At 43.5% G+C, this 27729-nt stretch overlaps 2 protein-coding genes across 4 annotated transcripts in view; one reads left to right on the top strand and one right to left on the bottom strand.

The window, feature by feature from the left end:
* Nucleotides 1-6095, bottom strand: part of LOC132767867 (dynamin-1-like protein) — a 30352-nt gene extending 24257 nt beyond the window's left edge. The window contains exons 1-4 of the mRNA XM_060763241.2: nt 6003-6095; nt 5730-5860; nt 2931-3081; nt 242-288 (exon numbers count right to left, since the gene is read on the bottom strand). Coding sequence (XP_060619224.2) covers nt 242-288; nt 2931-3081; nt 5730-5831 — 300 coding nt within the window. The 5' untranslated portion in view covers nt 5832-5860; nt 6003-6095. The remainder of the gene's footprint in view (nt 1-241; nt 289-2930; nt 3082-5729; nt 5861-6002) is intronic.
* A 502-nt stretch (nt 6096-6597) lies between these two features.
* LOC132767869 (ceramide kinase-like) overlaps nt 6598-27729 on the top strand; it is a 44452-nt gene continuing 23320 nt past the window's right edge. Inside the window, exon 1 of one of the 3 annotated variants that reach the window (XM_067464178.1) lies at nt 6598-6652. In XM_067464178.1, coding sequence (XP_067320279.1) covers nt 6610-6652 — 43 coding nt within the window. In that variant the 5' untranslated portion in view covers nt 6598-6609. The other 2 variants (XM_067464179.1, XM_060763245.2) reach the window with 2 other exon arrangements.

Here is a 27729-nt window from a genome sequence, read left to right as displayed (position 1 = left end):
AAAGCTTTCTGCCATTTTAACACAGATTGTTTGTGGGCCAAACATGGGCTGGTGGGGAGAAGGAAGAACCGGCCTCACCCCTGAGACCTTGATGCCCCAAGACTCAGGTAAAAGTAACTGTCCCCAAGAAGAGAGTTCCCAATCAGTTTCAAGTATCTACACTCTGGGCACATGAAACAGCTGCCTCTCCCACCTATGGCTCTGAATGCCAGTGGAGTCCTTAACATCACCCAGTCTGTACCTTGTGTTTGCAATGAAGGAAGGTAGCCCACTCATCCGCCTGGACACCTGCAGTCAAAAAAAGACAAATCACAAGATGTTCAAAAACCTCATCATCACCCACTACCACCCACCACACATGATACTGCAGCCCAAAAATGTTTCCTCAGACCCATAAGGAAACTGAAAGAAAAAAAGCCCTGTAGTTTGGATATGCTGACTTAGGGATAGACTGGGCTCTGTGGATACTTATTTGTAAGCTTGTTTTGGTTGCTGCTGAAGACATCAGTGCTGAGGTCCAATATTTACATCCTGAGGGTGCCGCCAAAACCCAAATTTAGACCCACATTCAGTTTTTACTGTAGACTTCATGAACCCAATCCTCTCTGAGTTCAGTAGATTACGCTCTCTCATTACGAATATGGTGGACAAATAGCATTAAACCTCTTATAACAGTGGTTCTCAACCTGAGGGTCGGGACCCCGGGGGGGGGTCGTGAGAGGGTCAGAGGGGTTGCCAAAGACTATCAGAAAACACAGTATTTTCTGTTGGTCATGGGGGTTTTGAGTGGGAAGTTTGCCCCAATTCTATCATTGGTGGAGTTCAGAATGCTCTTTGATTGTAGGTGAACTATAAATCCCAACAATTTCCCTTCAAACTCCACCAGTGTTCACATTTGGGCAGATTGAGTACTGAGTCCACAGTGCTTGCCAGATATAGGTAAACTACAACTCAAGGTCAATGCCCACCAAACCCTTCCAGTATTTTCTGTTGGTCATGGGCGTTCTGTGTTCCAAGTCTGGTTCAATTCCATTGTTGGTGGCATTCAGAATGCTCTTTAATTGTAGATAAACTATAAATCCCAGTAACTACAAATCCTAAATGATAGAATCAACCCCACCAGCAGTCAAATTTGGTCATGTCAGGTATTTGTGCCAAATTTGGTCCAGTGAATGAAAATAAATCCCGCATATCAGATATTTACATCACAATTCATAACAGTAGCAAAATTAAAGTTATGAAGTAGCAACGAAAATAATTTTATGGTTGGGGGTCACCACAACATAAGGACCTGTATCAAGGGGTCGTAGCATTAGGAAGGTTGAGAACCACTGTCTTATAAAGTCTATCATCTCACAATTCTAATAAAGCTCCAAAAATATAAAATGCACAAAAGCCACCCTTGTATATAACCCTAGAAAAAGATGAGTAAGGAGAACAAGGACAGCTCTTTGATTTCAGATAAAAAATGTCTTTCTGGTTCTATTCTACAATGCAGTGAGAGGGTATAATAGTTAAGGATTTATTTGTGAACAAAGCCCAACAGCTGCAGACCAAATATAATAGATGGAGGCTTTAATTGGGTATATAAATCCCAAAAGCTGAACACCAGTTGTAACGGAATGTGGCTTCTGGTCATTAAAACCCAAAATCAAAAATCTGGAATGAAGCTGGAATTTTCTTTTGTCCGGAAAACCTTTTGAAAGAACTCTGGCACCCACCAAAACTTAAAAACAACATAAAGCCCTAGGCTTACTACAGGTATCTTTAGCTAGAATGTGCTGGATTCACACTGAGGTCTGTGCACTGAGGTAACACTGAAAGGATTTCTTCTTTAGAATATACGCTGCCACCATTAAACCTTTGACTTCTTCAGTAGATTGCTTTTAAAACTTCTTACATAGAGGCACACATGAAGCAGATGTTGTGAACAATAAAACAATGATGTTTATTAAGAGAACTGGAACAAAATAGGCATTAAGCTTAGTTGGTTTGAAAGATTGTCTTAAAAGTGTGCGGTTTCTTTCAGTAGTTCCAACTTAGTTACAAATAACACTCCTTTCTCCCTCCAGAGATTACTGACAGGATTTCTTCTCTGAAAGTAACCCCAAACTCTACACAGACAGTCCTTTTCCTTTGGGATCTGTCTCTCCACTCCCCAGCTATCTTTCCTAATAGCTGTAATCTTCCCACTAGCTATCTCTGCTAGCTAACTGACCAACTTTAGGCCTCTCTCACTAATCTCTTCTCCACTCCAAGCACCTAACTCCTTCTCCCTTGACACCCAGATTCAATCTCAGCTGACAGGGTTTTAAAACGCCCCCTTAAAGTCATTTTTTTCTTTTCTAAGTTAAGCTCTGCCCACTCTCTCCCAGCCAATCACTAACTCCTCTCATTTCCAAAATGGCTGCTGAACTTCTTGGGCCTACATTTTTAGACTTTTCCTAGCCCAACAGGTAGGGAATTCACTACAGAGGGCAAGGAAGAAATACGAAATAATTGTTTTACTTTAAGTTATGTTTGGCTCCCAGCAGTTCCCAAACTGGCACCCTCTAGATCAGTGGTTCTCAACCTGGGATCCCCAGATGTTTTTTGCCTACAACTCCCAGAAATCCTAACAGCTGGTAAACTAGCTGGGATTTCTGGGAGTTGTAGGCCAAAAACATCTGGGGACCCCAGGTTGAGAACCACTGCTTTAGATGTTTGACACTACAACTTTCATCATCCCTGAATATTGAGCATTAGGGCTGGAACTAATGGGAATTATGATCCAAATGCGACATATTGTTAGCAAAGGCATCTCCCCCACTCCATATACTGAACCAAAGAGTCTCAGTCATTTCCAGAATTAGTTCCCAAGCATCATTGCACCGGCATGATTTTCTCACCATCCTGCAACATCGAATACAAGCCCAACCATCTCCCCTTACCGCTTTCTCCCGTAGCTGCCCGCCTCCTCTCCTCCAATGTGGGAACATGCACCAGCTGCAAGATGAGGGGACGGCGTGTGACAACACCAGAGCCCCGTGGCAAGAAGTCCCGGCCTACGATGCTCTCCAGCACCGAACTCTTCCCACTACTCTGTGGAGAGAGGTAGTGTTAGTGGCAGGGCAAGGATAAGGGTTATTGGGGTGAATCCAGGCAGTATTTCTCCTATAAGCAAGCCCACAAAAAATCAACTCAATGTCGGTTAGGCAGATGGGAGATTATAAGAACTATAGTCCAATACTCCTAGGGCCTGGCCAGGGAGGGCTGATGAAGAAAACCCCTCCTTGTGTTTAGGTTGAGGAACAGACTACACAACCTATGGCATTTCGAGTGTTTTGGACTTCCGCTCCCAGAATTCCTGACCATTAGACAAGCTGGCTAGGGCTTCTGGGAGTCAGAGTCCCAAACACCTTGGGGGGGGGGGGTGCAGGTTAAATAGGTCTAGCTAAAGCTTCTCTCATAGCATCCTAATAGTGAGCAGATGCACCCTTCTAACAAGTCTATAAGAGGTCATCAAGGCCACAGCCATCCCTGCTGTTTATCGTCTTGTGCCCAAAGATATGTTGCTTTATATCCTGGAGGTTGAACTAGTTCAAGTTCACTTTATTACGGTCAATGACCAGCTCGAGAGAAGAGGGACACAGTCCCGCACAAACACATGATAGGTTGAACTAAGCTATCATCTTCGCATAGCAGTAAGCTCTATATAGTGATCTAGCATTTCATTTCATGATGCTTTTTTATCCATCTGGCATTTATCACCAATTTATTTCAATAGCTGACTCCATAGAACCATAGAGTTGGAAGAGACCTCAAGGGCCATTCAGTCAACCCCATTTGTAGAGCTAGATAACATGAGTCATCTAGTTCAACCCCCTGCCAAGCAGGAAAAGTATAACCAAAGCATCCCTGACAGATGGCCATCCAGCCACTGTGTAAAAGCTTCCATCACACTTCGAAGCAGAGGGTTCCACTGTTGAACAGCTCTTCCAGTCAGGAAGTTTTTCCTAATGTTCAGACAGAATCTCCTTTCCTGTAATTTGGGACTAAATGGCCCATGTAGTCTCTACCAATTCTATGATTCTAAGAATGGGTTGGACTGAATGGCCTTGAGGTCTCTTCCAACCCTACGGTTCTATGACTAGTTGGAGTCAGCCATTGAAATTAATTAGTTATAAGTCCTGGATGGATAAAAAAAAAATCATGAAATGGTTGACCAAGATATAGGGCTCACTGTTATGAGAAGGCGATTGCTTAATTGCACCTCCAGGATGGCAGGCTGCATGTCTTTGGGCACAAGATGATAAACAACATAGATGGCTGCTGCCTTGATGACCTCTTATAGATTTCTTAAAAGAGTATGTCTGCCCACTGTTAGAGATAGGATGCTATGAGTGAATCCTTAGGCAGGCCTCTTCAACCTGCAACCCTCCAGGCGTGTGTGACTCCGACTCTCAGAAGTCCTTGCCAGCATGTCAAATGGCCAGGGATTCTGGGAGCTGAAGTCCAAAACACCTGGGTTAAGGCAGTCTCTGCCTTAACCTCAGTATTTAACCTCAGCAGAATGAAAGCCAAAACAAAGGTTACAACAACATCTGTTATAGAACTCCAATATGCTGATGACAACGTCATCTGTGTGCATTGAGAAGAAGACCTACAAGCCACTCTAAACAGCTTCGCAGATGTATTACTTTTTAATGTTATGTTGTTAATTTTACTGCAATTTGTATTTATTTATTTTTTTTGTATTTTAATGTGTTGATTGGCCCCATGTAAGCCGCTCCAAGTCCCCGTTGGGGGAAATGGTGGCAGGGTATAAATAAAGTGTATTATTATTATTATTGTTATTATTGAGCACTCCAGCTGGAGGTCAACTGTGACTAGCAGTGCTGCAGTATTTGAAGAGCCATGAATGGAGGGCAAAAGAGAGGAAGTGCCAGGAGGATGGTGCGTCAAGCCAACCCCGACCGGGACCGCCTTCCACCTGGAAACCAATGCCCTCACTGTGGGAGAAGATGCAGATCAAGAATAGGGCTCCACAGTCACCTACGGACCCACCAGAACACTGATCCTGGAAAACTATCCTACTCAGACGAGGGATCGCCTAAGTAAAGTAAGTACATATACTGTTGAAGGCTTTCATGGCTGGAATCACTGGGTTGTTGTAGGTTTTTTGGGCTATATGGCCATGTTCTAGAGGCATTCTCTCCTGATGTTTCACCTATATCTATGGCAAGCATTCTCAGAGAAAGTGAGGTCTGTTGGAACTAGGAAAATGGGTTTATGTATCTGAGGAATGATCAGATATTAACATATACTTTGATTGGTGTTATTGTTTAATGTCTATTGTTATCAGTTAATGCTTATTGCTTTGTTTTATGAGTTTATTTATTGTTGTATTTGTTATGCTGTTGTTTTGCTGTTGTATTTGGCCTCGGCCTCTGTAAGCTGCACCGAGTCCTTCAGGAGATGTTAGTGGGGTATAAATAAAGGTTAATAATAATAATAATAATAATAATGCCAGTCCTGCATGGCAGGGAATTGGACAAGATGGCCCAAGTGTTCTCTTCCAACTCTGTTATTCTAAGGAGGGCTTTTCTAGAGGAAGGAGGGCCCACTTGTAGTCCCTCAGACCTTGTTCCTTGGCTGCTACGAACCAGGCCTGGTGGAAGTGGCAACCCAGCAGCCCCTGGAGGGCCACAAGTTGCCTATCTCTGGGCTGAAGGCAATGAAAATCTCACCTGAGAGCCAACGACGACAATCTGGGGCAGCTGGATGACCTCTGCTCCCACGGTGTTGAAGATCTCCTGCAGCTTGTTGATGACAGGGATGAGCGTTTCCATGGCGAGGAAGGGGGCGAAGGGGATGGCTCCTGAGGGAGAGGAGAGAGCTATAGCCAGGAGAAGAAGCCTAGCAGCCAGGCCCCTGGAAGAGCCCTGCTCCCACCAGCTGGGCCTGCCCTCTTTCCCCTCATTGAGCCTTCTTTTGCCCACTCCTTCCCTTGTTTGGCTCACCCCAAAGATGCTTATTCCGCCACCAACGGCAGCCCCATTCACTCCTCAACCAGGAAATACTGCCCCTGACCCGCCCGAGCCGACCTTCGTCTCCATTGGTCGGTGTTTTCCGCTTGCTTGTTACTTATTGGCTGACTCACCAGTCCGTGAATTTCTATTGGAGAACGAAACAGAGGTGGGGGGCGCGCGCAGCTTCATTGGCCGGCTCCAGCACCAATCAACGGAGAGCGGCGGCTCAGTGGAAGGTGTTTCAATCAAACCGAGAGCTATAGCAACATCTCTCTCTCTGCAATGGTTCCCTGAACTTTGGTCCTCCAGGATACTCAGAGGCCCCTTCCACACAGCTGAAGAAAACCCCACATTATCTGCGTTGAACTGGGATATAGGGCAGTGTGGACTCAGATAACCCAGTCCAAAGCAGATATTGTGGGATTTTCTGCCATGATATGCTGTCTGGAAAGGCCCTTGGACATCAACTTCCAGAATTTCTTTTTTTAATTATTTTTTATTAACACCTATATACAAAAAACAAAACAAAACAACAAAATATTTAAAATATTTTTTTTCTAGAATACTTTTTTATTAGGTGATCCCTCGTAGTCCAAGGATGATGGTCCTCCAAGTTCCGTGTTCTGGCGGTGGATCCGTAGGTGACTGTGGAGCCTTATTCTTGACCTGCATCTTCTCCTGCAGTGAGGACATCGGTTTCCAGGTGGGAGGCGATCCCGGTCTTCCTCCAGCTGTGCCTGTTCCTTGATAAGTCTGACTTGGCCACAGTCAGGCATGTAGCCAGGGGCGGGGAGGGGGGGGCTTGAGGGGCTTCAGCTCCCCCCCCCCCCCGAAATTCTCATGGTGGTTCACGAAAAGGCCTTACTGGTGCATTATTTAAACTGTTATGTTTATTCGTATCATGATCTGATCACTATGCTCAATATATCCCATATGCATGGGGGTATTGGGGTAACGATACAAAAGGTTTGCTAGGGTAGACCCTCTTTCACTCAGACTCAGCCCCCCCCCCCGAATGGTGGTCCATGCTCTTGTTACATCCCGAATAGTCTCCTGCAATGCACTCTACGTGGGGCTGCCTTTGAAGACTGCCCGGAAGCTTCAACGGTCAGCAGACAGGTTGCTCACCGGAGGGACGTACAGGGAACATACAACTCCTTTGTTACGTCAACTCCACTGGCTACCGATCAGCTTCTGAGCACAATTCAAAGTGCTGGTTTTAACCTTTAAAGCCCTAAATGGTTCTGGCCCAGACTACCTGTCCGAACATATCTCCTGCCACAAACCATCACGAAGTTTAAGATCTTCAGGAGAGGCCCTGCTCTCGATCCCACCACTATCGCAAGCACGGTTGATGGGGACAAGAGACAGGGCCTTCTCAGCAGTGCCCCCCCCCCCCCCACCTATGGAATGCCCTCCCTTGAGATATCAGTTTGGCCACCTCCCTCTTGTCTTTTAGAAGGAAAATCAAGACCTGGTTATGGGACCAAGCATTTGATCAGTGAGCAGCAAGTGGAAGAAGATCACACAGCTTATGGCAATGAATTGACCCGGACTGGTTTTTGTATTTTGATTTTAATGGATGTGTCTTAATTAATTGTTTTAATTGTTGTTTTAATTTTTAATATTTTGATTGTACTGTGGTTGTTTTTATGATGCTAGCATCTTATGATGCTTTTGTTAGGCCGCCCTGAGTCCCCCTTTGAGGGGAGAAGGGCGGGGTATAAATATAGGAAATAAATAAATAATCTTTGCTGGGAGAACACAATAAATGAGTCCCAGTCTTAAAGTTAGAGATTTCTCCTTAATCAACACAGTAAGTTTATGCATTTCTGCAAGTTGCTGATTTCCATAAGTCTATGTGACAGAATTGAGTCTTTCCATGTTTGAGCGTATGCCATTCTTGCTGCTGTTGTCACTTATAGAAATAACCTTCCATGTTTTCTACCGAGTTGTTCATCTAACATCCCAAGCAGATAGAAATCAGGTTTCGTTTCAAATATAACTTTAACAATTTCTTCTAAAATCCTATGTATTTGTGCCCAGCTTTTTTACATGACCACCACATATGGTAAAAAGTGCCTGCCCTTGACATGCCTAGTAAACTATGATAAGAAGTGTGACAGTGATAAGAGAAATTTTTATTTATTTGTCGTGTCAGGGCAATGTTGACATCTGTTGACATCTGTCAACATTTGCTGACCAGAAACTGAATTAACTCTATAGGAAATTATCTCAATTTACATTAGTCAAGGAGGAGAAGGGAATGAGGGAGGAAGGGAGGGAGGAAGGAGAAGGGAAAGAGGAGAGAAGTTGCATGTGTGTAACTGGGGAGTGCCTGTACTGTGGAAGGGTACATTGATGTCAGAAGCGTGCAAGGCCTGCACTGCTGCTGTCCTGGGAAGGCATCCACTGCAGCCCGTGAGCAGAGCTTGGAGCAGGAGGCAGGGAGCAGAACAGGCACTTTGGGTGGAACTACTTCTGTCCCACTTCTGGAGCGGGGCGGGGCTTCTCCTCCGAGGGAGGAAAGGAGGGAGGGGTCTTCACAGGGGGCGGGGCTTCGGGAGGGGCGTGCCCTTCCCTGCGCCCCGCCCCCTCGAGGAGGCGCCCGAGCCCACCTGCCGCAGGTCGAGAAGCAGGGCAGCGTCTCGTGCCGAAGGGCGCCGGGCTCCGAGGGCTCGCCATGGGGGAGGCCTTCCTGCGCTGCCCGCTCCGCACCCCGCGCGGACGCTTCCTGGTCTCGCTGCCCCCCGGAGGAGAGCTCATGCTGGGCACTCCGGAGCTGGTGGGCGGCAGGCAGAGCGGTGAGGCCCGCCCTTCCCTCCCTCACTCCCTCCTCTTCCCTGCTTCCTCCTCCTTCTCTAGTCTTTCCCTTCTTCCTTCCTTCCTTCCTTCCTTCCTCCTTCTTTCTCCTTCTCCTTACTTACTTCCTCCTCTCCTCATTCCCTTCACCTTCCTTCCTCTTTCTTTCGTTCCTTCCTCCCTTCTTCTTCCCTCATTCCCTTCTCCTTCCTTCCTCCCTTCTTCTTCCCTCATTCCCTTCTCCTTCCTTCCTCCCTTCTTCTTCCCTCATTCCCTTCTCCTTCCTTCCTTCCTTCCTTCCTCCCTTCCTTCCTTCTTCTTCCCTCATTCCCTTCTCCTTCCTTCCTTCTTTCTTTCATTCCTTCCTCCCTTCTTATTCCCTCATTCCCTTCTCCTTCCTTCCTTCTTTCTTTCATTCCTTCCTCCCTTCTTCTTCCCTCATTCCCTTCTCCTTCCTTCCTTCCTTCTTTCTTTCGTTCCTTCCTTCCTTCTTCTTCCCTCATTCCCTTCTCCTTCCTTCCTTCTTTCTTTCATTCCTTCCTCCCTTCTTCCCTAATTCCCTTCTCCTTCCTTCCTTCCTTCCTTCCTTCTTTCTTTCTTTCGTTCCTTCCTTCCTTCTTCTTTCCTCATTCCCTTCTCCTTCCTTCCTTCTTTCTTTCATTCCTTCCTCCCTTCTTCTTCCCTAATTCCCTTCTCCTTCCTTCCTTCCTTCTTTCTTTCTTTCGTTTCTTCCTTCTACTTCCCTCATTCCCTTCTCCTTCCTTCCTTCTTTCTTTCTTTCGTTCCTTCCTCCCTTCTTCTTCCCTCATTCCCTTCTCCTTCCTTCCTTCCTTCCTTTTTCTTCCCTCATTCCCTTCTCCTTCCTTCCTTCCTTCCTTCCTTCTTTCTTCTTCCCTCATTCCCTTCTCCTTCCTTACTTCTTTCTTTCCTTCCTTCCTTCCTTCCTTACTTCCTTCCTCCCGTCCTCCTTCTCTCCTCATTCCCTTCTCCTTCCTCCCTTCCTCCTCCTCCTCATTCCCTTCCTTCCTTCCTTCCTTCCTTCCTTCCTTCCCCCTTCCTCCTTCTTCTCTCCTCATTCCCTTCTCCTTCCCCCCTTCCTCCTCCTCATTCCCTTCTCCTTCCTTCCTTCCTTCCTTCTTTCTTCTTCCCTCATTCCCTTCTCCTTCCTTACTTCTTTCTTTCCTTCCTTCCTTCCTTCCTTACTTCCTTCCTCCCGTCCTCCTTCTCTCCTCATTCCCTTCTCCTTCCTCCCTTCCTCCTCCTCCTCATTCCCTTCCTTCCTTCCTTCCTTCCTTCCTTCCTTCCTTCCTTCCTTCCTTCCTTCCTTCCTTCCCCCTTCCTCCTTCTTCTCTCCTCATTCCCTTCTCCTTCCCCCCTTCCTCCTCCTCATTCCCTTCTCCTTCCTTCCTTCCTTCCTTCCTTCCTTCCTTCTTCTTTCCTTCTTTCCTTCCTTCCCACCTTTCTTCCTCTCCTCTTTGCCTACTTCTTCCTCCCTTCCTCTCTCCTCCTTCCCTCCCCCTTCCTCTCCTTTTTTCCTCCCCCTTCCTTTCTTTCCTCCTCTTCTCTGCTCTCCTCTTTGCCTTCTACTACCTTCCTTTCCCCTTCCTTCCCTGTCCTCTTTGCCCTCTCTTTCCTCCTTTTCCCCTTCCATCCCTTTTTTCATCTCCTCTCCTCGCCTTCTCCTCCCTTCATTCCCTCCTTGCTTCCACTCCTCCTTCCCCTCACTTTTCTTCCTTCCTTCCTTCCTCCCCCTTCCCTCCCCTCATTTGTAACTATGAGCCATTTGTAAGTTGGATGTTTGTAACCCAGGGCTGCCTGTATAGCCCGAGTACATATAGCCCGAGTCAGTTATTCTCTTTAGGCTTGAGAGACCCTTGCAGAAGGCGAAGACTATCACAAAGAAGGTCCAGCTCATTCCGGGGAGATTAACAGCAACTTCCAAATGCTTCATCAGTTATTTAGTAGTAGCTGTCATGTCAATTTGGAAATTTTTAAAAGGGATATCTGTGATGATATGATATAAAAAGGCATTATAAATAGCTCTGACAGCCATGGGGATTGGGAGACTAACAATAGTTAAGGAAATGGGCAAAAAACACAATTTTATTGAATATACTAGCCATCCCCTGCCATGTGTTGCTGTGGCCCAGTCTGGTGATCTCAAAAATAAAGTAATGAGAAAGTGTTGGCTTCTAATATATGTAATTTCTTTATGCTTGTGGGTAAACAGTATTTCTTGCTGTTTCTTTGTCAGGGTTGATGTGGAGAGTGTCTGGTTTGCCTACTCCTGAACATGCAACATATAATTGTCCTTTAGGGATCTCTTTCAAATCTATATTATATCTGTCATATACATATATATATATATATATGTGTGTGTGTGTGTGTGTGTGTGTGTGTGTGTGTGTGTGTGTGTGTGAATCATATATACCTATCTATATCTTTGGCTGGATGGCTCTTTGTCAGGAGGGTTTTGATTATGTTTTCTTGCCCTGGTGAAGGGAGTTGGACTGGATGGTCTTAAAGCAGTATTTCTCAATTTGGGGTTGGGACCTCTAAGGGGGTTATAGGAGTCGCAAAGACCACCAGAAAACACAGTATTTTCTGTTGGTTATGGGGGTTCTGTGTGGGAGTTTTGGTCTAATGCTATCGTTGGTGAGGTTCAAAATGCTCTGGGATTGTAGGTAAACTATAAACCCCAGTAACTTCAACTCCCAAATATCAAGGTCTGTTTTCCCCAAACTCCATCTGTGTTCACATTTGAGCATATGGAGTATTTGTACCAAGGTTAGTCCAGATCCATCATTGTTTGAGTCCACAGTGCTCTCTGGATGTAGGTGAACTACAACTCCAAAACTCAAAGTCAATGCCCACCTTCTGTTGGTCATGGAAGTCCTGTGTGCCATGTTTGGTTCAATTCCGTTGTTGGTGGAGTTTAAAATTCTCTTTGATTTGGGGTGTACTCTAAATCCCAGCAACTATAACTCCCAAATGACAAAATAATTTTTAGTGATGGTCACTCCTTGGGTTATTAGGTGTCTTGTGTCCAAACTTGGCAGCAATTCGTCCAGCAGTTTTTGAGTTATGTTAATCCCACAAACGAACATTACATTTTTATTTATATAGATTGCAGAGGGAATATAATGTAAAACTTTCAAGTCTTTTTGGTTGACTGTATAAGGAAATCCTTGTGACATCTTTTGTTTTATTATTAGGGCTTTATGACTTAATCAAAAAGCATTTTTGTGTACTACTATTGGTAGGTAGAAGGGGACGAGATATGATCATGTTATACAAGGAAATAAATGTTTAAAAATTGAAATGAAAAGTTGCGTTAAGGGAGACCGATCTCAAGGAAAAAAAGTGGTGGCATTCATATTCCAGTCCCGCTTTCCCAACCTGGGATTCAGGGAACCTGTCTGACTACAAATGTAAATTGCCTTCGCTTTGCAGGGAAACCATGGTGGTGCTTCAGAGACTGCTGACAGTTGCGCTTTCCTAAGAAACACACAAGTGGCTGACTTTTAGGCAAGTCAGACAATCTGTCCCCACCTAGTACTGTGTAATCTGCACTCCAGGGTGTCCGAATAAACCAACAGCTGGATAGCCTTGAATGCTTTTACAAGTTTTCAGACATCTTGGGTGTTGATGCTTCCGAGAAAAACAGTGGCAAACCCTCTCTGAATAAGTTCTGCCAAGAAAACCCCATGAGTTGATCGCCAGAAATTACTTGGAAGCGCACAGCAATAACAACGAGGCATCATAGTCTCATATTGTGTTGTTGGTGTTGGTTTTCATATATACACTAGCTGTACCCGCCACGCGTTGCTGTGGCCAACCTTCCCTCCCTCTTTCTCTCCTTCTTCCCTCCTATCTTCACTCCTTTTTTCCTTCCTTCCCTTTTCTTCTTTTTTTCTCTCCTTCCTTCCTTCTCTACCTCTTTTCTTCCTTCCTCCCTTTTTCTTTTCCTTCCTCTTTCTCTCCTTTCTTCCTTCTCTACCTCTTTCCTTCCTTCGTTTTTTGCTTCCACCCTTCCTTCTCTCTCTTTTTCTTGTCTTCCCTCCCTTTCTCTCCTTCCTTCTCTACCTCTTTCCTTCCTTCATTTTTTTCTTCCACTGTCCTCTCTCTTTCTTTCTTTCTTTCTTTCTTTCTTTCTTTCTTTCTGTTCTCTCTTTTCTTCCTTCTCTAACCTCTTTCCTTCCTTCCCTTTTTTTCTTTCCTTCTCTTTCCTTCTCTACCTCTTTCCTCCCTCCCTTTCTCTTTTCCCTCTTCTTTCTCTCCTTTTTTCCTTTTCTACCACTTTCCTTCCTTCGCTCTTTGCTTCCATGCTTCTTTCTCTTTCTTTCCTTCTTTTTTCCCTCCTTCTTTCTCTCTCTTTCTTACTTTCCTTCCTTCCCTCCCTCCCTCCCTTTCTCTCCTTTCTTCCTTCTCTACCTCTTTCCTTCCTTCTCTTTTTTCTTTCCTTCTCTCTTTCCTTCTCTACCTCTTTCCTCCCTCCCTCCCTTTTTCTTTTCCCTCTTCTTTCTCTCCTTTTTTCCTTTTCTGCCACTTTCCTTCCTTCCTTCGCTTTTTGCTTCCATGCTTCTTTCTCCCTATCTTTCCTTCTTTCTTTCCCTCTCTCTCTCTTTCTTTCTTCCTTCCCTTCCCTCCCTCCCTTTCTCTCCTTTCTTCCTTCTCTAACCTCTTTCCTTCCTTCCTTCCCTTTTTTCTTTCCTTCTCTTTCCTTCTCTACCTCTTTCCTTCCTCCCTCCCTTTTTCTTTTCCCTCTTCTTTTTTCTCCTTTTTTCCTATTCTACCTCTTTCCTTCCTTCCTTCACTCTTTGCTTCCATGCTTCTTTCTTTCTTTCTTTCCCTCCCTCTTTCTTTCTTTCTCTTTCTTTCTTTCTTTCTTTCTCCCCTTCCTTCCCTCCCTCTTCCTTCCCTTTTTCTGTATCATCATTTAGCTTTTTTGGGTTTTTAAGTCCCTTCTTCTGTTTTTTTTTGGGGGGGGGGCGTTGTATGAGCGATGGTCACTCATTGGCCTGATAGGTGTCTTGTGTCCAAATTTGGTGTCAATTCGTCTAGTGGTTTTTGATTTATATTAATCCCACAAATGAACATTTCATTTTTATTTATATAAATTAGGAACTTGTGGCAAAGGTGTTTCTCAAACCTGTCAGCTGGTTTTCAAACATTAATTAAAGCTCAACACCTAAATTCTTGTGTGTCTTCCCTTAAACTATTTGCGGAGATGCCACAAGATTGAGCCTCTGACCTTTTGCATTTGCTTTGGCATGGACAACTCCATTCCCTCCCTTCTGTGGCCTTTGTTTCTTTCTGTTTGTTTAACTGAGTGGCAAAAGCATTTTGTTTGGCTCCCAACTCAGCTGCCAGTCTGGAGACATCTTACTAAGTAAGTTGTCCATCAAATAGCAATATAAGTCACCCAGCAAGTGGGATGCCTTTGAAGGGTGGCTTGGCATTGAGGCATTGAGGCATTGCCTGGGTTGCCACTTCATAAAGATCAGCCAGTGTTTACAGTCTGTCGTTTCCCATCTCTTACCACCATCCATATCTTTAAAAAGATACATTCTCAGAATGAAATGATTTTAAAGTAGCTTATTTCTAGTCGCATGATATCTAAATATTACATCCTTCATTTAAAGTCTAGTTCTTCATTTTCCCTGCTAATACTTTGAATTGCTCCATGTGAATAATGCCACCGGAAGTGGAAGAACTCATTAGGAAGGTATATATATTTTCTGAGAAGCAAATCCATGTGTACTTAAGATTGCAAGTGGAGACACTGAGAATATTGCTTCCAAATTTGGAGAGAATCCTGATGAACTTGGCTTTTCTGGAGGATATACGGTAGTCTTTTAATTGCATTTGGTCAGGGCAGTTGGATAGGTAAAGGTAAAGATTTTCCCCTGACATTAAGTCCAGTCGTGTTCAACTCTGGGGGTCGGTGCTTATCTCCATTTCTAAGCCGAAGAGCTGGCATTGTCCTTAGACTCCTCCAAGGTTATGAGGCCAGCATGACTGCCTGGAGCACTGTTACCTTCCCGCCAGAGCGGTATCTATCTACTCACATTTGCATGTTTTCGAACTGCTAGGTTGGCAGAAGCTGGGGGTGGCAGCGGGAGCTCACGCTGCTCCCCGGATTCGAACCTGTGACCTTTCAGTCATCAAGTTTAGCAGCTCATAAAAGTCATCTATAATACAACATAATGCAATAGGACATAATCCAATCTCTGTTGCCCACTTTGGAATTATAACAAACAGTTCACGCAGCAAATATTCTGAGAGTCTTTTCAAACAAACATTTTGAAATCTATATAAATAAAAATGTAATGTTAGTTTGTGGGATTAACAGAACTCAAAAACCACTGAACGAATTGACACCAAATTTGGACACAATACACCAATCAGGCCAACGAATGTCCATCACTCATAAAACATTGAAAAACACAGCAGAAGAGACTTAAAAAGCAAAAAAAAAAACCCCATTATAATGCATGTGCAAAACCACATATATACACAAACACACATACACAAATATATACACACACATATATGCATATATATACACACAAAACACATATACATAGAAAGGGGGAAGGAAGAAAGGAAGGAGAGAAGATGGGATAGAAAGAGGGAAAGAAGGAGGGAATGAGAGAGGGAAATAAAAAAGTGAAAGAAGGAAGGAAAGAGAGAGGAAAGGAGAAAAGGAACAAAAGAAAGAAAGAGGGAGGGAAGAAAGGAAGGAAGGAGAGAAGGAAAGGTGGAACCAAAGAGCAAAGGAAGGGGGGGAAGAAACAGGTAGAGAAGGAAGAAAGAAAAAGGGAAAGAAGAAGGAAAAGAAAAAGAGGGAAGGAAGGAGAGAAAGAAAGGAAAGAAAGAGGGAGGGAAGGTTTGGCCACAGTCACTCAGAAAAACATTGAAAAACACAGCGGAAGAGACTTAAAAAGCCAAAAAAAAACCCCCAAACATTACAATGTATGCGCATAACCACATAAATACAAAGGGGGAAGGAAGAAAGAAAGGAAGGAGAGAAGAAGAGATAGAAAGAGGGAAGGAAAGAGGGAAATAAAAAAGTGAAAGAAGGAAGGAAAGAAAGAGGAAAGGAAGGAGAAAAGGAACAAAAGAAAGAAAGAGGGAAGGAAGGAAGGAAGGAAAGAGAGAAGGAAGGATGGAACCAAAGAGCAAAGGAAGGGAGGAAAGAAACAGGTAGAGAAGGAAGAAAGAAAAAGGGAAAGAAGAAGGAAAAGAAAAAGAGAAAAGGAAGGAGAGAAAGAAAGGAAAGAAAGAGGGAGGGAAGGTTTGGCCACAGTCACTCAGAAAAACATTACAATGCATGCTCATAACCACATAAATACACACATATACACATATCTACACACACAAAACGCATATGCACAGACTGGGCCACAGCAATCCATGGCAGGGGACGGCTAGTCACTAATAAAAGACATAAATAATCCTTGTAGCTACAGGAAATAATGTTATTTTTCAATACGCAATCAGTGTTATTATATATATTTTTCACGTCAGGAGCAACTTGAGAAACTGCAAGTCGCCTCTGGTGTGAGAGAACTAGCCATCTGCAAGAACATTGCCCAGGGGACGCCTGGAGGTTTTGATGTTTTTACCATCCTTGTGGGAGGCTTCTCTCATGTCTCTGCATGGGGAGCTGGAGCTAACAGACTGGAGCTCACCCCCAATATTTTGTTCAGCAGCACTGCCAGCACAAGGATTTAACGCATTGCATCACTGTGCGCTCCATTATTAGTTTAATGTCTTCAGAAGAGGCTACCTGGAGTTATAAAACTGGCTGAATCTGTGAAGACTGTTCAGAGGAACAGAAGTTTGGTAAAGCTTCACTGCCAATGCCATGTCTGTCTATGCTGAAAGTATTCCACCCCCGGCCAAAAAATGGAAGACATTGTACTGCAACGGTCTTACATTTAGACTGGATTGTCTGGATGCCCAATCCAAATTGAGGAAACAACTGGGGGAAAGAGAAACGTGTGTGGAAATATACTCTTGATATACTTGGAAATATACTTTTTTTACCCTTGTTCATATGCATTTAGCATTGCACTCATCCCATTTTTAAGTGGTCTTATCAGCTTATGAAACTGCTGTGTACTTTCCCTGCTGAGCAGATTGGGTCTTTGGACTATAATAAAGATTGATTGATTGATATGCTTGGCATCTGCCATGATTTGGCTCTAGGATCACCCATGAATACCTAAATCAAGTCCCATGCTTTATGATGCCATATTTTTTATTTATCGTGTCATCAGCAACCAGACATTTGTATTACATTTTTAACAAAAACAAGCAAACAGGCAAAACACAGAATTTGCAAGCTTGGTAGTTGATTAAATGTCCTTTGACCAGTAGCTGGCCACTTGGAGTGCCTCTGGTGTTGCCGCAAAAAGGTCCTCCATTGTGCATGTGGCAGGGCTCAGGTTGCATTGCAGCAGGTGGTCAGTGGTTTGCTCTTCTCCACACTCACATGTCGTGGATTCCACTTTGTGGCCCCATTTCTTGAGGTTGGGTCTGCATCTTGTGGTGCCAGAGCGCAGTCTGTTCAGCGCCTTCCAAGTCGCCCAGTTTTCTGTGTGCCCAGGGGGAGCATCTCATTTGGTATCAGCCATTGGTTGAGGTTCTGGGTTTGAGCCTGCCACTTTTGGTACTCTTGCTTGCTGAGGTGTTCCAGCGAGTGTCTCTGTAGATCTTAGAAAACTATTTATTGATTTAAGTCGTTGACGTGCTGGCTGATATCTAAACAGGGGTGAGCTGGAGATGTCACTGCCTTGGTCCTTTCATTATTGGCTGCTACTTCCCAGCGGATGTCAGGTAGTGCGATACCAGCTAGACAGTGTAATTTCTCCAGTGGTGTAGGGCGCAGACACCCCGTGATAATGCGGCATGTCTTATTAAGAGCCACATCCACTGTTTTAGCGTGGTGAGATGTGTTCCACACCGGGCATGCATACTCAGCAGAAAGCTGACTGGCACAGTCTATGGATCACAACCAGACACAGCGCAAGGGCAGATGTCTTCACTGTGTCTGGTTGTGATCCACAGATTGTGCCAGTCAGCTTTCGTATGATATTGTTTTTAGCACCCACTTTTTGCTTGATGTTTAGGCAGTGCTTCTTGTAGGTCAGAACACAGTCCAGGTATTTGGGTATGCTGCAATGCTAGTGGGATTCCTTCCCAGGTGATCCTCAGAGCTCGGAATGCTTGTCTGTTCACTACGATGCCATAGTAAAATGGTATACCTTATATAAAATGGCAAAAGCAAGATTTGCCTTTTGGATTTTTTAATTTTAATATCTTCAAGCCATGGTGATTGAATCTTAGCATGTAAAACATGAATATATGGAGGTCTCAGTTTAATTACTATGGCATACAGCAAAAGTGGTAACTTCTGGTGCCAGGGAGAATCATTGGAAACATTAAGAGCTGTATATCCATAGTTCCCAATCCTGTTCTAGATTGTACTCTCCGACTGTCCCCACTTGGATGGGATAATCCTCTGCCATGCCTTTGAGCAGCTTTTAACACATCCCAGTTTCTCTCTTCTCATCTCATGTTCTTCGTTGGCTTACTTCGGTTGCTGCAAATTGTGTTCAAAGTACCAAAGTGGTTGAGTGTCATTAACTTAGCTGTTAATATGAGTGGAGAGGTGGGTGTAGATTTCCACCCTTCCCAGTATGTTGAGCAAAAGCCTTTTCCTTGCTTATATGCTCTTCCTCATTAATCCCAATTGCCATCTTTCCCTCACTCAGATGTTGCTTGGACATACATGACCTGTTTTTCCTCCTGTAAAGTTGGAGGGTGTGCTAGATGCAGTCTTGGTTAATATTTGACATGCGTTTTCTGTTAAGTGGTAAACAAAGTTAATGACCTCCATGCGTGGCACCAAAATAGCTTCCTCAACAGGGTTAATAAGTAAACTGAATAGCCATAGAAAGAATGAATACACAAATTAGAATGACCACTAGGAAATTGACTGTTTTCAGTGCATGTACTTTGATTGCATTATGAAAGTGAACATTTGCTAGATCAGATGCTTTGGGCTTATCAGAAATCAGGTTTTTTTTTTTCCCAGAGAGACTTCACATATAGATCTAGTTAGAATCATAGCATCATAGAGTTGGAAGAGACCTCATGGGCCATCCAGTCCAGCCCCCTGCCAAGAAACAGGAAAATTGCATTCAAAGCACTCCTGACAGATGGCCATCCAGCTTCTGTTTAAAAGCTTCCAAAGAAGGAGCCTGCCACTCTGGGGTAGAGAGTTCCACTGCTGAACAGCTCTCACAGTCAGGAAGTTCTTCCTCATATTCAGATGGAACCTCCTTTCTTGTAGTTTGAAGCCATTGTTCCGCATCCTAGTCTCCAAGGAAGCAGAAAACAAGCTTGCTCCCTCCTCCCTATGACTTCCTCTCACATATTTATACATGGCTATCATATCTCCTCTCAGCCTTCTCTTCTTCAGGCTAAACATGCTCAGCTCTTTAAGCCGTTCCTCATAGGGCTTGTTCTCCAGACCCTTGATCATTTTAGTCACTCTCCTCTGGACACTTTCCAGCTTGTCAATATCTCTCTTGAATTGTGGTGTCCAGAATTGGACACAATATTCCAAGCGTGGGATAACCAAGGCAGAATAGATGGGTAGCATGACTTCCCTGGATCTAGACACTAGATTCCTATTGATGCAGGCCAAAATCCCATTGGCTTTTTTTGCTGCCGCATCACATTGTTGGCTCATGTTTAACTTGTCCACAAGGACTCCAAGATCTTTGTCACAGGTACTGCTCTCGAGCCACACGTCCCCATTCTGTATCTTTGCATTTCATTTTTTTCTGCCTAAGTGGAGTATCTTGCATTTGTCACTGTTGAACTTCATTTTGTTAATTTTGGCCCATCTCTCTAATCTGTTAAGATCATTTTGAATTCTGCTCCTGTCCTCTGGAGTATTGGCTATCCCTCCCAATTTGGTGTCGTCTTCAAACTTGATGATCATGCCTTCTAACCCTTCGTCTAGGTTATTAATAAAGATGTTGACCAGGACCGGGCCCAGGACAGGACCCTGCTTGTGGCACTCTGCTCGTCACTTTTTTCCAGGATGAAGAGGAAGCATTGGGGAGAATCACCCACTGAGTTCGTCCACTTAACCAATTACAGATCCACCTAACCATAGTTTTGCCTAGTCCACATTGGACTATTCTGTTTGCCAGAAGGTCATGGGGGACCTTGTTGAACGCCTTACTGAAGTCCAGATACTCTACATCCACAGTTAGTGTAAATCTAGTTAGGTCACAGTTACCACCACCCCAGCCTTTACATATCCTTCTTTCATATACATAAGAATTTTTGTTGTTTCCATATTATTTAGTTCATTGTATAAAACATAAGGTAACAGAGTAACATTTTAAAGATAAAACCCCTTGTTGGAATTTTCTTTTCTTCTAGGAAATTGAAGATGTCTTGTCAAAGAGTCCGTTTCCGCTATTCCAGCTACTATCCATTCTTCTATTTTTGGTGTTTCTTCTAATTTCCACATCTGCACATATACAATTCTTTCTGCAGTTGTCAGCAGAATGAAAAGACTTGTATGGCTTCAGCAGTGATATATTTATTATGCCTGGTAAGAATGCCTCTAGAGGCATGGGTATTTTTAGTTTTAGTACTTTTTCTGTAGTTTTATGGATCTCAATCCATTTTTTTTTTGTTTTCTTGCTGGACATATGAAAAAATGATCCCACTGATTGTTTACATTTCCGACATTATTTATCTTCTGTGCGTAGTTTTGACAGCAGGGTGTAGATTTTGGATAGTAGTTCATTGTAATATTTTGTCAAAATCAGCCTTTTCTTCCTCAAATCCTTTTGATGTTGATGCTATATTTGTTTACATTCAAAGCAGTTCAGGTTGGTTCAGTTCCGTCCTTGTTTTTAGTTGGAGATTTCCTTGTGTCTTCTTGTGTAAATCCGCATAGGTTAACAATCTTCTGTTATCCTTGGGATTTCCATGTTGCTTAAAGGCTTCCTGAATTGAAGTCTGTTGTGGTATTTTTGTATAAAATTTTCTTTTGTGCTTGGAACAAATTCCCATCAGAATTTTCCTAATTGGGTGTTTATTAAAGTTTGGTCTTCAGCCATTTTTCTATAATTTAGGAATACATCCAAGCTAAATTTTAAATCTGCTCTGATTATCAAGATGGATCCATTCTTTTAACAAATTCAATATAGCTGCTTCTTAGTATAGTTTTAAATTTGAGAGAGCAAGTCCTCGTTGTTTAGTATCTTGTAAACTTTTCTTCTTTTTTCTAGGTTTTTTTCCACTCCAGTTTTTTCCAGTTCAGCATTGCAGTTCTAATATTATTTTTCCTTAATATCAGTTGGGATATTTTAGAACAAGAAGCATAATTAAGGCAAGATGTTCATTTTTATTGTAGCTGTGTATCCTAAAAGAGAGATCTCCAAATTCATCAATTTTTCAAGTATTTTTTCATTTTATTCCAGATTTTCTTGTAGTTAAAAGATTTTTGTAGTTTGCAATAGGTTAGGTAAAGGTTGTCCCCTGACATTAAGTCCAGTCATGTTCGGCTCTGGGATGTGGTGTTCATCTCCATTTCTAAGCCGAAGAGCCGGCGTAGTCCGTAGACACCTCCAAAGTCATGTGGCCGGCATGACAGCATGGAGCGCTGTTACCGTCCCACTGAAGTGGTACCTATTGCTCTACTCACATTTGCATGTTTTCGAACTGCTAGGTTGGCAGGAGCTGGGGCTGACAGCAGAAGCTCACGCTGCTCCCCGGATTCGAACCTGAAATCTTTTGGTCAACAAGCTCAGCAGCTCAGTGGTTTAGCCTACTGAGCCACCAGGGGCTCCTTTTTTGTTGTTTGTTTTGTTTTGTTTTTTGTTTTATTTGCAATACATCCTTATTATTCATTGTTACGTTGATTTCTAAATATTTTGCTTGGGAGTTGTTTCATTTCCTGTTTTCTGCCTTAGTTCTTTTTATTTGTTATTTAGATTTACTACTAATAATTTTGTTTTACCTAAATTGATTCCAGCAACTAGTCCAAATAGGTGAACATAGTGTATAATTTTGGGAAATTCTTTCAGCAAGTCTTCTGACATTAGGACAACGTCATCCGCAAATTATTTTGTATTTTTGGCTTTTCACTTTTATTTCCATTAGATTTTCATCTTGACATAATTGCCTTGTTAAGATTTCTATTGTGAATATAAATAATAGGGGTGAGAGAGGACATCCCTGTCTCATGCTGTGTGTAGTGGTTTGTGCATTGGACTATAACTATGGAGACCAGGGTTTGACTCCACAGTCAACCATGGGAATCTACTGGGTGCCCTTTGACAAATCCCACACTCTCAGTCTCATAACCCCCTCTGACCATATCTTGTCAATGTAATAAGATTGCCATGAATCCAAAATAATTTCCAAAAGACAGGCTCCAGCAATATATTTCCATAGTATGTTGTTTACAACAACCTCAGGACTGCTCTGAAATCTGACCTCTTCAGTCACGGTGTTTTAGCATAGTGAAAAGCCATGGGGTTAATTGTAGTATTTTCTGGTGGTCTCGATCACTGCCTCCCTGGGCTGCCCAAGGGTTATACAAACCTGCTGGCTCTAGTATTTCTTCACATCCGGGTGGAACAGGTCAGTCCTCTTCCCTAACTCACACAAATAGTTCAACTGACCCAACAAGGCCTGGAAGTTGTAGTAGCCAGTTCTACTCCCCGTAGCTGCTCTTCCGGCTTCTCAGCAACAAATTCAGATTTTGGGCATCCTTTGATCTTTCCTTCAAATGATTTCTGCAATGGAGGGTGTGTGTAATGAGAAGTATTCTTGTTTTGTGAAAGAGATGAGTGAGGTAGGGTTGGAGCTATCGTCGTCCTGCAGATGGAGATTGACGTTGATGTATGATAATATTCTTCTTCACTCTTGAGCCAACGTGTTGTCATTATCATAGATGATCCCTTGTGGCCAAGTCTTTGTGGTGGGCTCATAAGTGACCGTGAAGACCTATTCTGGATCCATATGGTTTTTCACAATAAGGACATAAGTTTCCAAATGGAGGACTGTCACGACAACGTTTTGCTTGATAGGCCTTCCTCTCAACACGTTTTTACCTTTCACTCTCTATTTGTACCTCTTCAAAATCCATAGCACCATTGGTAACAACTGACCTCCAGCTACAATGCCCAAGGGCCAGAGCTTTTCAGTTCTTGATATTTATATACTCCTAGCCGTCCCCTGCCACGCATTGCTTGGCTCAGTCAGGTGATCTGGAAAATAAAGTAATGAGAAAGTGTTGGTTTCTAATATATGCAATGTCTTTCTGCTTGTGGGTAAACAGCACATCTTGCTGTTTCTTTGTCAGTATTGATGTGGAGATTGTCTGGTTTGCCTACTCTGGAACATGCGACATTTAATTGTCCTTCTTTAGGGGTCCCTTTCAAATCTATGATACTATATCTCCGTGTGCGTGAGTCATATCGATCTATCTATATCTATGGCTGGATGTCTCTTTGTCAGGAGGGCTTTGATTACGTTTTCTTGTTCTGGTGAAGGAAATTGGACTGGGTGGCCTTAAGTATTTTCCGTTGGTCATGGGGGTTCTGTGTGGGAAGTATTATCCTGTTCTGTCATTGGTGGGGTTCAGAATGCTCTTTGATTGAAAGTGAACTATAAATCCCAGTAACGTCAACTCCCAAAATGTGAATGTCTATTTTCCCCAAACTACATCTGTGTTCATATTTGGGCGTATAGAATATTTGTGCCAAGTTTGGTCCAGATCCATCATTGTTTGAGTCCACAGTGCTCTCTGGATGTAGGTGAACTACAACTCCCAAACTCAAGGTCAATGCCCACCAAACCCTTCTAGTGCTTTCTGTTCGTCATGGGACTCCTATATGCCACGTTTGGTTCAATTCCATCATTGGTGGAGTTCAGAATGTTCTTTGATTGTAGGTGAACTATAAATCCCAGCAACTACAATTCCCAAATGACAAAATTTAAAAAATTGTTTGAAGGACATACATTGGGTTGTTAGGTTTATGCTGTCCAAATTTGGTGTCATTCCGTCCAGTGGTTTTAGAGTTAAGTTATTCCCACAAACGAACATTACATTTTTATTTATATGGTTTGAGCATTGGACTATGACTCTGGAGAACAGGACCTGAATTCCTGCTTGGCCATGGAAACCCACTGGGTGACCTTGGGTGAGTCATACTTCCTCAAAGGAAGGCAAAAACAAATCCTCTCTGAACAAATCTTTCTACAAGAACCCATCATTAATCATTACCTACTTGAAGAAACACAAGAACAGCGAATACCTCAGTCCCATCATGATCCTTTCATAGTGTGAAACTGTTGTACTGAGAATGATCTAGTTCACAGAGTCCTCCTGGAAAGATTCAACATATTTTACTTGTTTCATTTATTTCTATCCCACCTTACTCTTGAGATGGCACCATTACCACTTGAGGGAGGGGACTGATCTAATATTGCCAGGAAGGGAGTTCCATAACTAGGGGGCAATCACTGAGAAGGCCCTGTCTCTCGTCCCTGCCAAACGTGTCTGTGATGCTGGCGGGACCGAGAGCAGGGCCTCCCCAGAAGATCTTAGTTTCCACAATGGTTCATAAAGGGAGATGCGTTCAGTTAGGTAAACTGGGCCGGGACCATTTAGGGCTTTATAGGCCAAAACCAGCACTTTGAATTGTGCCCAGTAGCAAACAGGCAGCCAGTGGAGCTGGCGTAACATGGGATTTGTGTGCTCCCTGTATGCCGTCCCAGTTACTAACCTGGCTGCCTCTTGTTTTTGCTTTTGTCTATTTTGTTCATGTGATTATGATTTATATTGCATTGATTGTTTATTGATGTTTTATTTTATTGATGTTCTGTTTATTGATGTATTGTGGGCTTGGCCTCATGTAAGCCGCACCAAGTCCCTTGGGGAGATGGTAGCGGGGTACAAATAAAGTGTTATTATTATTGTTGTTGTTGTTGTTGAATTTGAAGCTTCCGAACCGTCTTCAAAGGCAACCCCATGTAGAGCGCGTTGCAGTAGTCTATCCTGGATGTAACAAGGGCGTGGATCATTGTGGCCAGCACTTTGAATTGTGTCCGGTAGCAAACAGGCAGCCAGTGGAGCTGACATAACATGGTAGTTGTGTGCTCCCTGTATGCCGTCGCAGTTACTAACCTTGCTGCCTCTCGTTGGACTATTTGAAGCTTCTGAACTGTCTTCAAAGGCAACCCCACGGAGAGTGCATTACAGTAGTCTATCCTGGATGTAACAAGAGCGTGGACCATTGTGGCCAGCACTTTGAATTGTGACCAGTAGCAAACAGGCAGCCAGTGGAGCTGACATAACATGGTAGTTGTATGCTCCCTGTATGCCACCCCAGTTATTAACCTGGCTGCCCCTCGTTGGATTATTTGAAGCTTCCAAACCGTCTTCAAAGGCAACCCCACGTAGAGTGCATTGCAGTAGTCTATCCTGGATGTAATGAGAGGATGGACCACTGTAACCAAGTCTGACTTCCCAAGATATGAGCGCAACTAGCGCACAAGTTTTAATTGTTCAAAAGACCCCCTGACCACCACTGCAACCTGAAGATCCAGGCTCAGCGATGAATCCTAGAGGACTCCCAAGCTGTGAACCTGTGCCTTCAAAGGGAGTGTGTGACCCCATTCAGCACAGGCTGTAACCCTATACCCTGTTCGGCCTTGCGCCTGACCAGGAGAACCTCTGTCTTGTCAGGATTCAACTTGAGTTTGTTCGCCCTCATCCAGACTGTCACAGCAGTTCACAACCTGGGCAGCCTCCTTAGCATCTGGTGGAAAGAAGTAATAGAGTTGGACATCCATCATCTGTATACAGGTGGCATCAAACTCCAAAACTCCAGATAATCTCACCCCAGGTCACAATCCATCAAACTGTTGGAGGGCCAGATTATAATTTGAAAAAAACATGAATGAATTCCTATGCTCACTGGATATATCTTATTTGTAGTGCAAAAACCCCTTAAAAACAATTCAATAATTAAAATGAAGAACAATGTTAACAAATATAAACTTACTAGCCATCCCCTGCCACGCGTTGCTGTGGCCCAGTCTGGTAATCTGGAAAATAAAGTAATGAGAAAGTGTTGATTTCTAATATATGTAATTTCTTTCTGCTTGTGGGCAAACAGTATTTCTTGCTGTTTCTTTGACAGTGTTGATGTGGAGAGTGTCTGGTTTGCACACCCTGGAACATGCAACATATCATTGTCCATTTTTAAGAGTCCCTTTCAAATCTATGATACTATATCTGTGTGTGAATCATATCTATCTGTCTGTCTGTCTATCTATCTATCTATCTATCTATCTATCTATCTATATCTGTGGCTGGATGGCTCTTTGTCAGGAGGACTTTGATTACGTTTTCTTGCCCTGATGAAGGGAGTTGGATTGGATGGCCTTAAGTATTGTCTGTTGGTCATGGGGGTTCTGTGTGGGAAGTTTTCCCCAATTCTGTCATTCGTAGGGTTCAGAATGCTCTTTGATTGTAGGTGAACTGTGAATCCCAGTGACTACAACTCCCAAATGTCAAGGTCTATTTTCCCCAAACTCCATCTGTGTTCATATTTGGGCGTATTGAGTGCTTGTGCCAAGTTTGGTCCAGATCCATCATTGTGCTCTCTGGATGAACTACAACTCCCAAACTCAAGGTCAATGCCCGCCAAACCCTTCCAATTTTTTCTGTTGGTCATGGGAGTTCTGTGTGCCAAGTTTGGTTCAATTCCATCGTTGATGGAGTTCAGAATGCTCTTTGATTGTAGGTGAACTATAAATCCCAGCAACTACACCTCCCAAATGACAAAATCATAATTTTTTGAGTGAAGGTCACTCCTTGTGTTGTGAGACGTTTTGTTGCCAAATTTGGTGTGATTTTGTTCATTGGTTCTTTTGTTTTTAAGATACTCATTATGCACAGAGCATTTTTATATAGATAGATTAATATTTCAATGGGAAGTGTGGACCTGCTTTTGGCTGATGAGATAGCATTGTTGTTGTTGTGTGCTTTCAGACTTAAGTTGATCCTGAGCAAGGGCCAGGTAAATGACCTTGGAGGGCCGTATCCAGCCCCCGGGCCTTATTTTGAGGACCCCTGAGTAGATGTTAAACAAGATGGGGGACAATACTGAGCCCTGCTCTACTGCTATGGTAAAAATGTTTGCCTGGCAAGCATTACAACTGAACTAACCTAAAAGCATATTGCTTTTGCACGTTGTATTTCCCCCGAGGCTGTGCTGCCTTAGATGCTCTGATGCGTAAAAGTACAGAGAGTGCATGGAAAGAATGATTTTGGACCTTTTACTTTGTAGATAGGAGTGTGAGGAGGAACCTGGAGCTTAGAAAGAGGATGTGTCCCCTAACAATTCATACATACGTGACCGGTTCTGCATAGTTCCCTGTCACACCGGCTTTCCCTAAAGCAAAGAGGTCACAGATGATTCAGCTGGTTCTTCTGGTTGAGGCCTTCTCAAGGTAACACCATGATGACAGATTTATATAATTTGAGGAAAAATAAACTTGTTCAGCAAACACACTTACTTACTTAGACGATCCCTCGTTGGCCGAGTAGGATAGTCTTCCAGGATCAGTGTTATAGTGGGTCTGTAGGTGACTGTGGAGGCCTATTCTTGATCTGCATCTTTTCCCGCAGGTGGAAGGTGGTCTTGGTTGGGGTTGGCTTGATGCGCTTTCCTCTTGGCATGTTTCTCTCTTTCACCGGCCATTCGTGCCTCTTCAAATTCTGCAGCACTGCTGGTCACAGCTGGCCTCCAGTTGGAGCACTCAAGGGCCAGGGCTTCCCAGTTCTCAGTGTCTA

Source organism: Anolis sagrei, chromosome 2 (assembly GCF_037176765.1).
Source record: "Anolis sagrei isolate rAnoSag1 chromosome 2, rAnoSag1.mat, whole genome shotgun sequence".
In the NCBI taxonomy this organism is placed as follows: domain Eukaryota; kingdom Metazoa; phylum Chordata; class Lepidosauria; order Squamata; family Dactyloidae; genus Anolis; species Anolis sagrei.
Note: the sequence above shows the minus strand (reverse complement) of the source record. Positions and strands in the feature narration are given on the sequence as shown.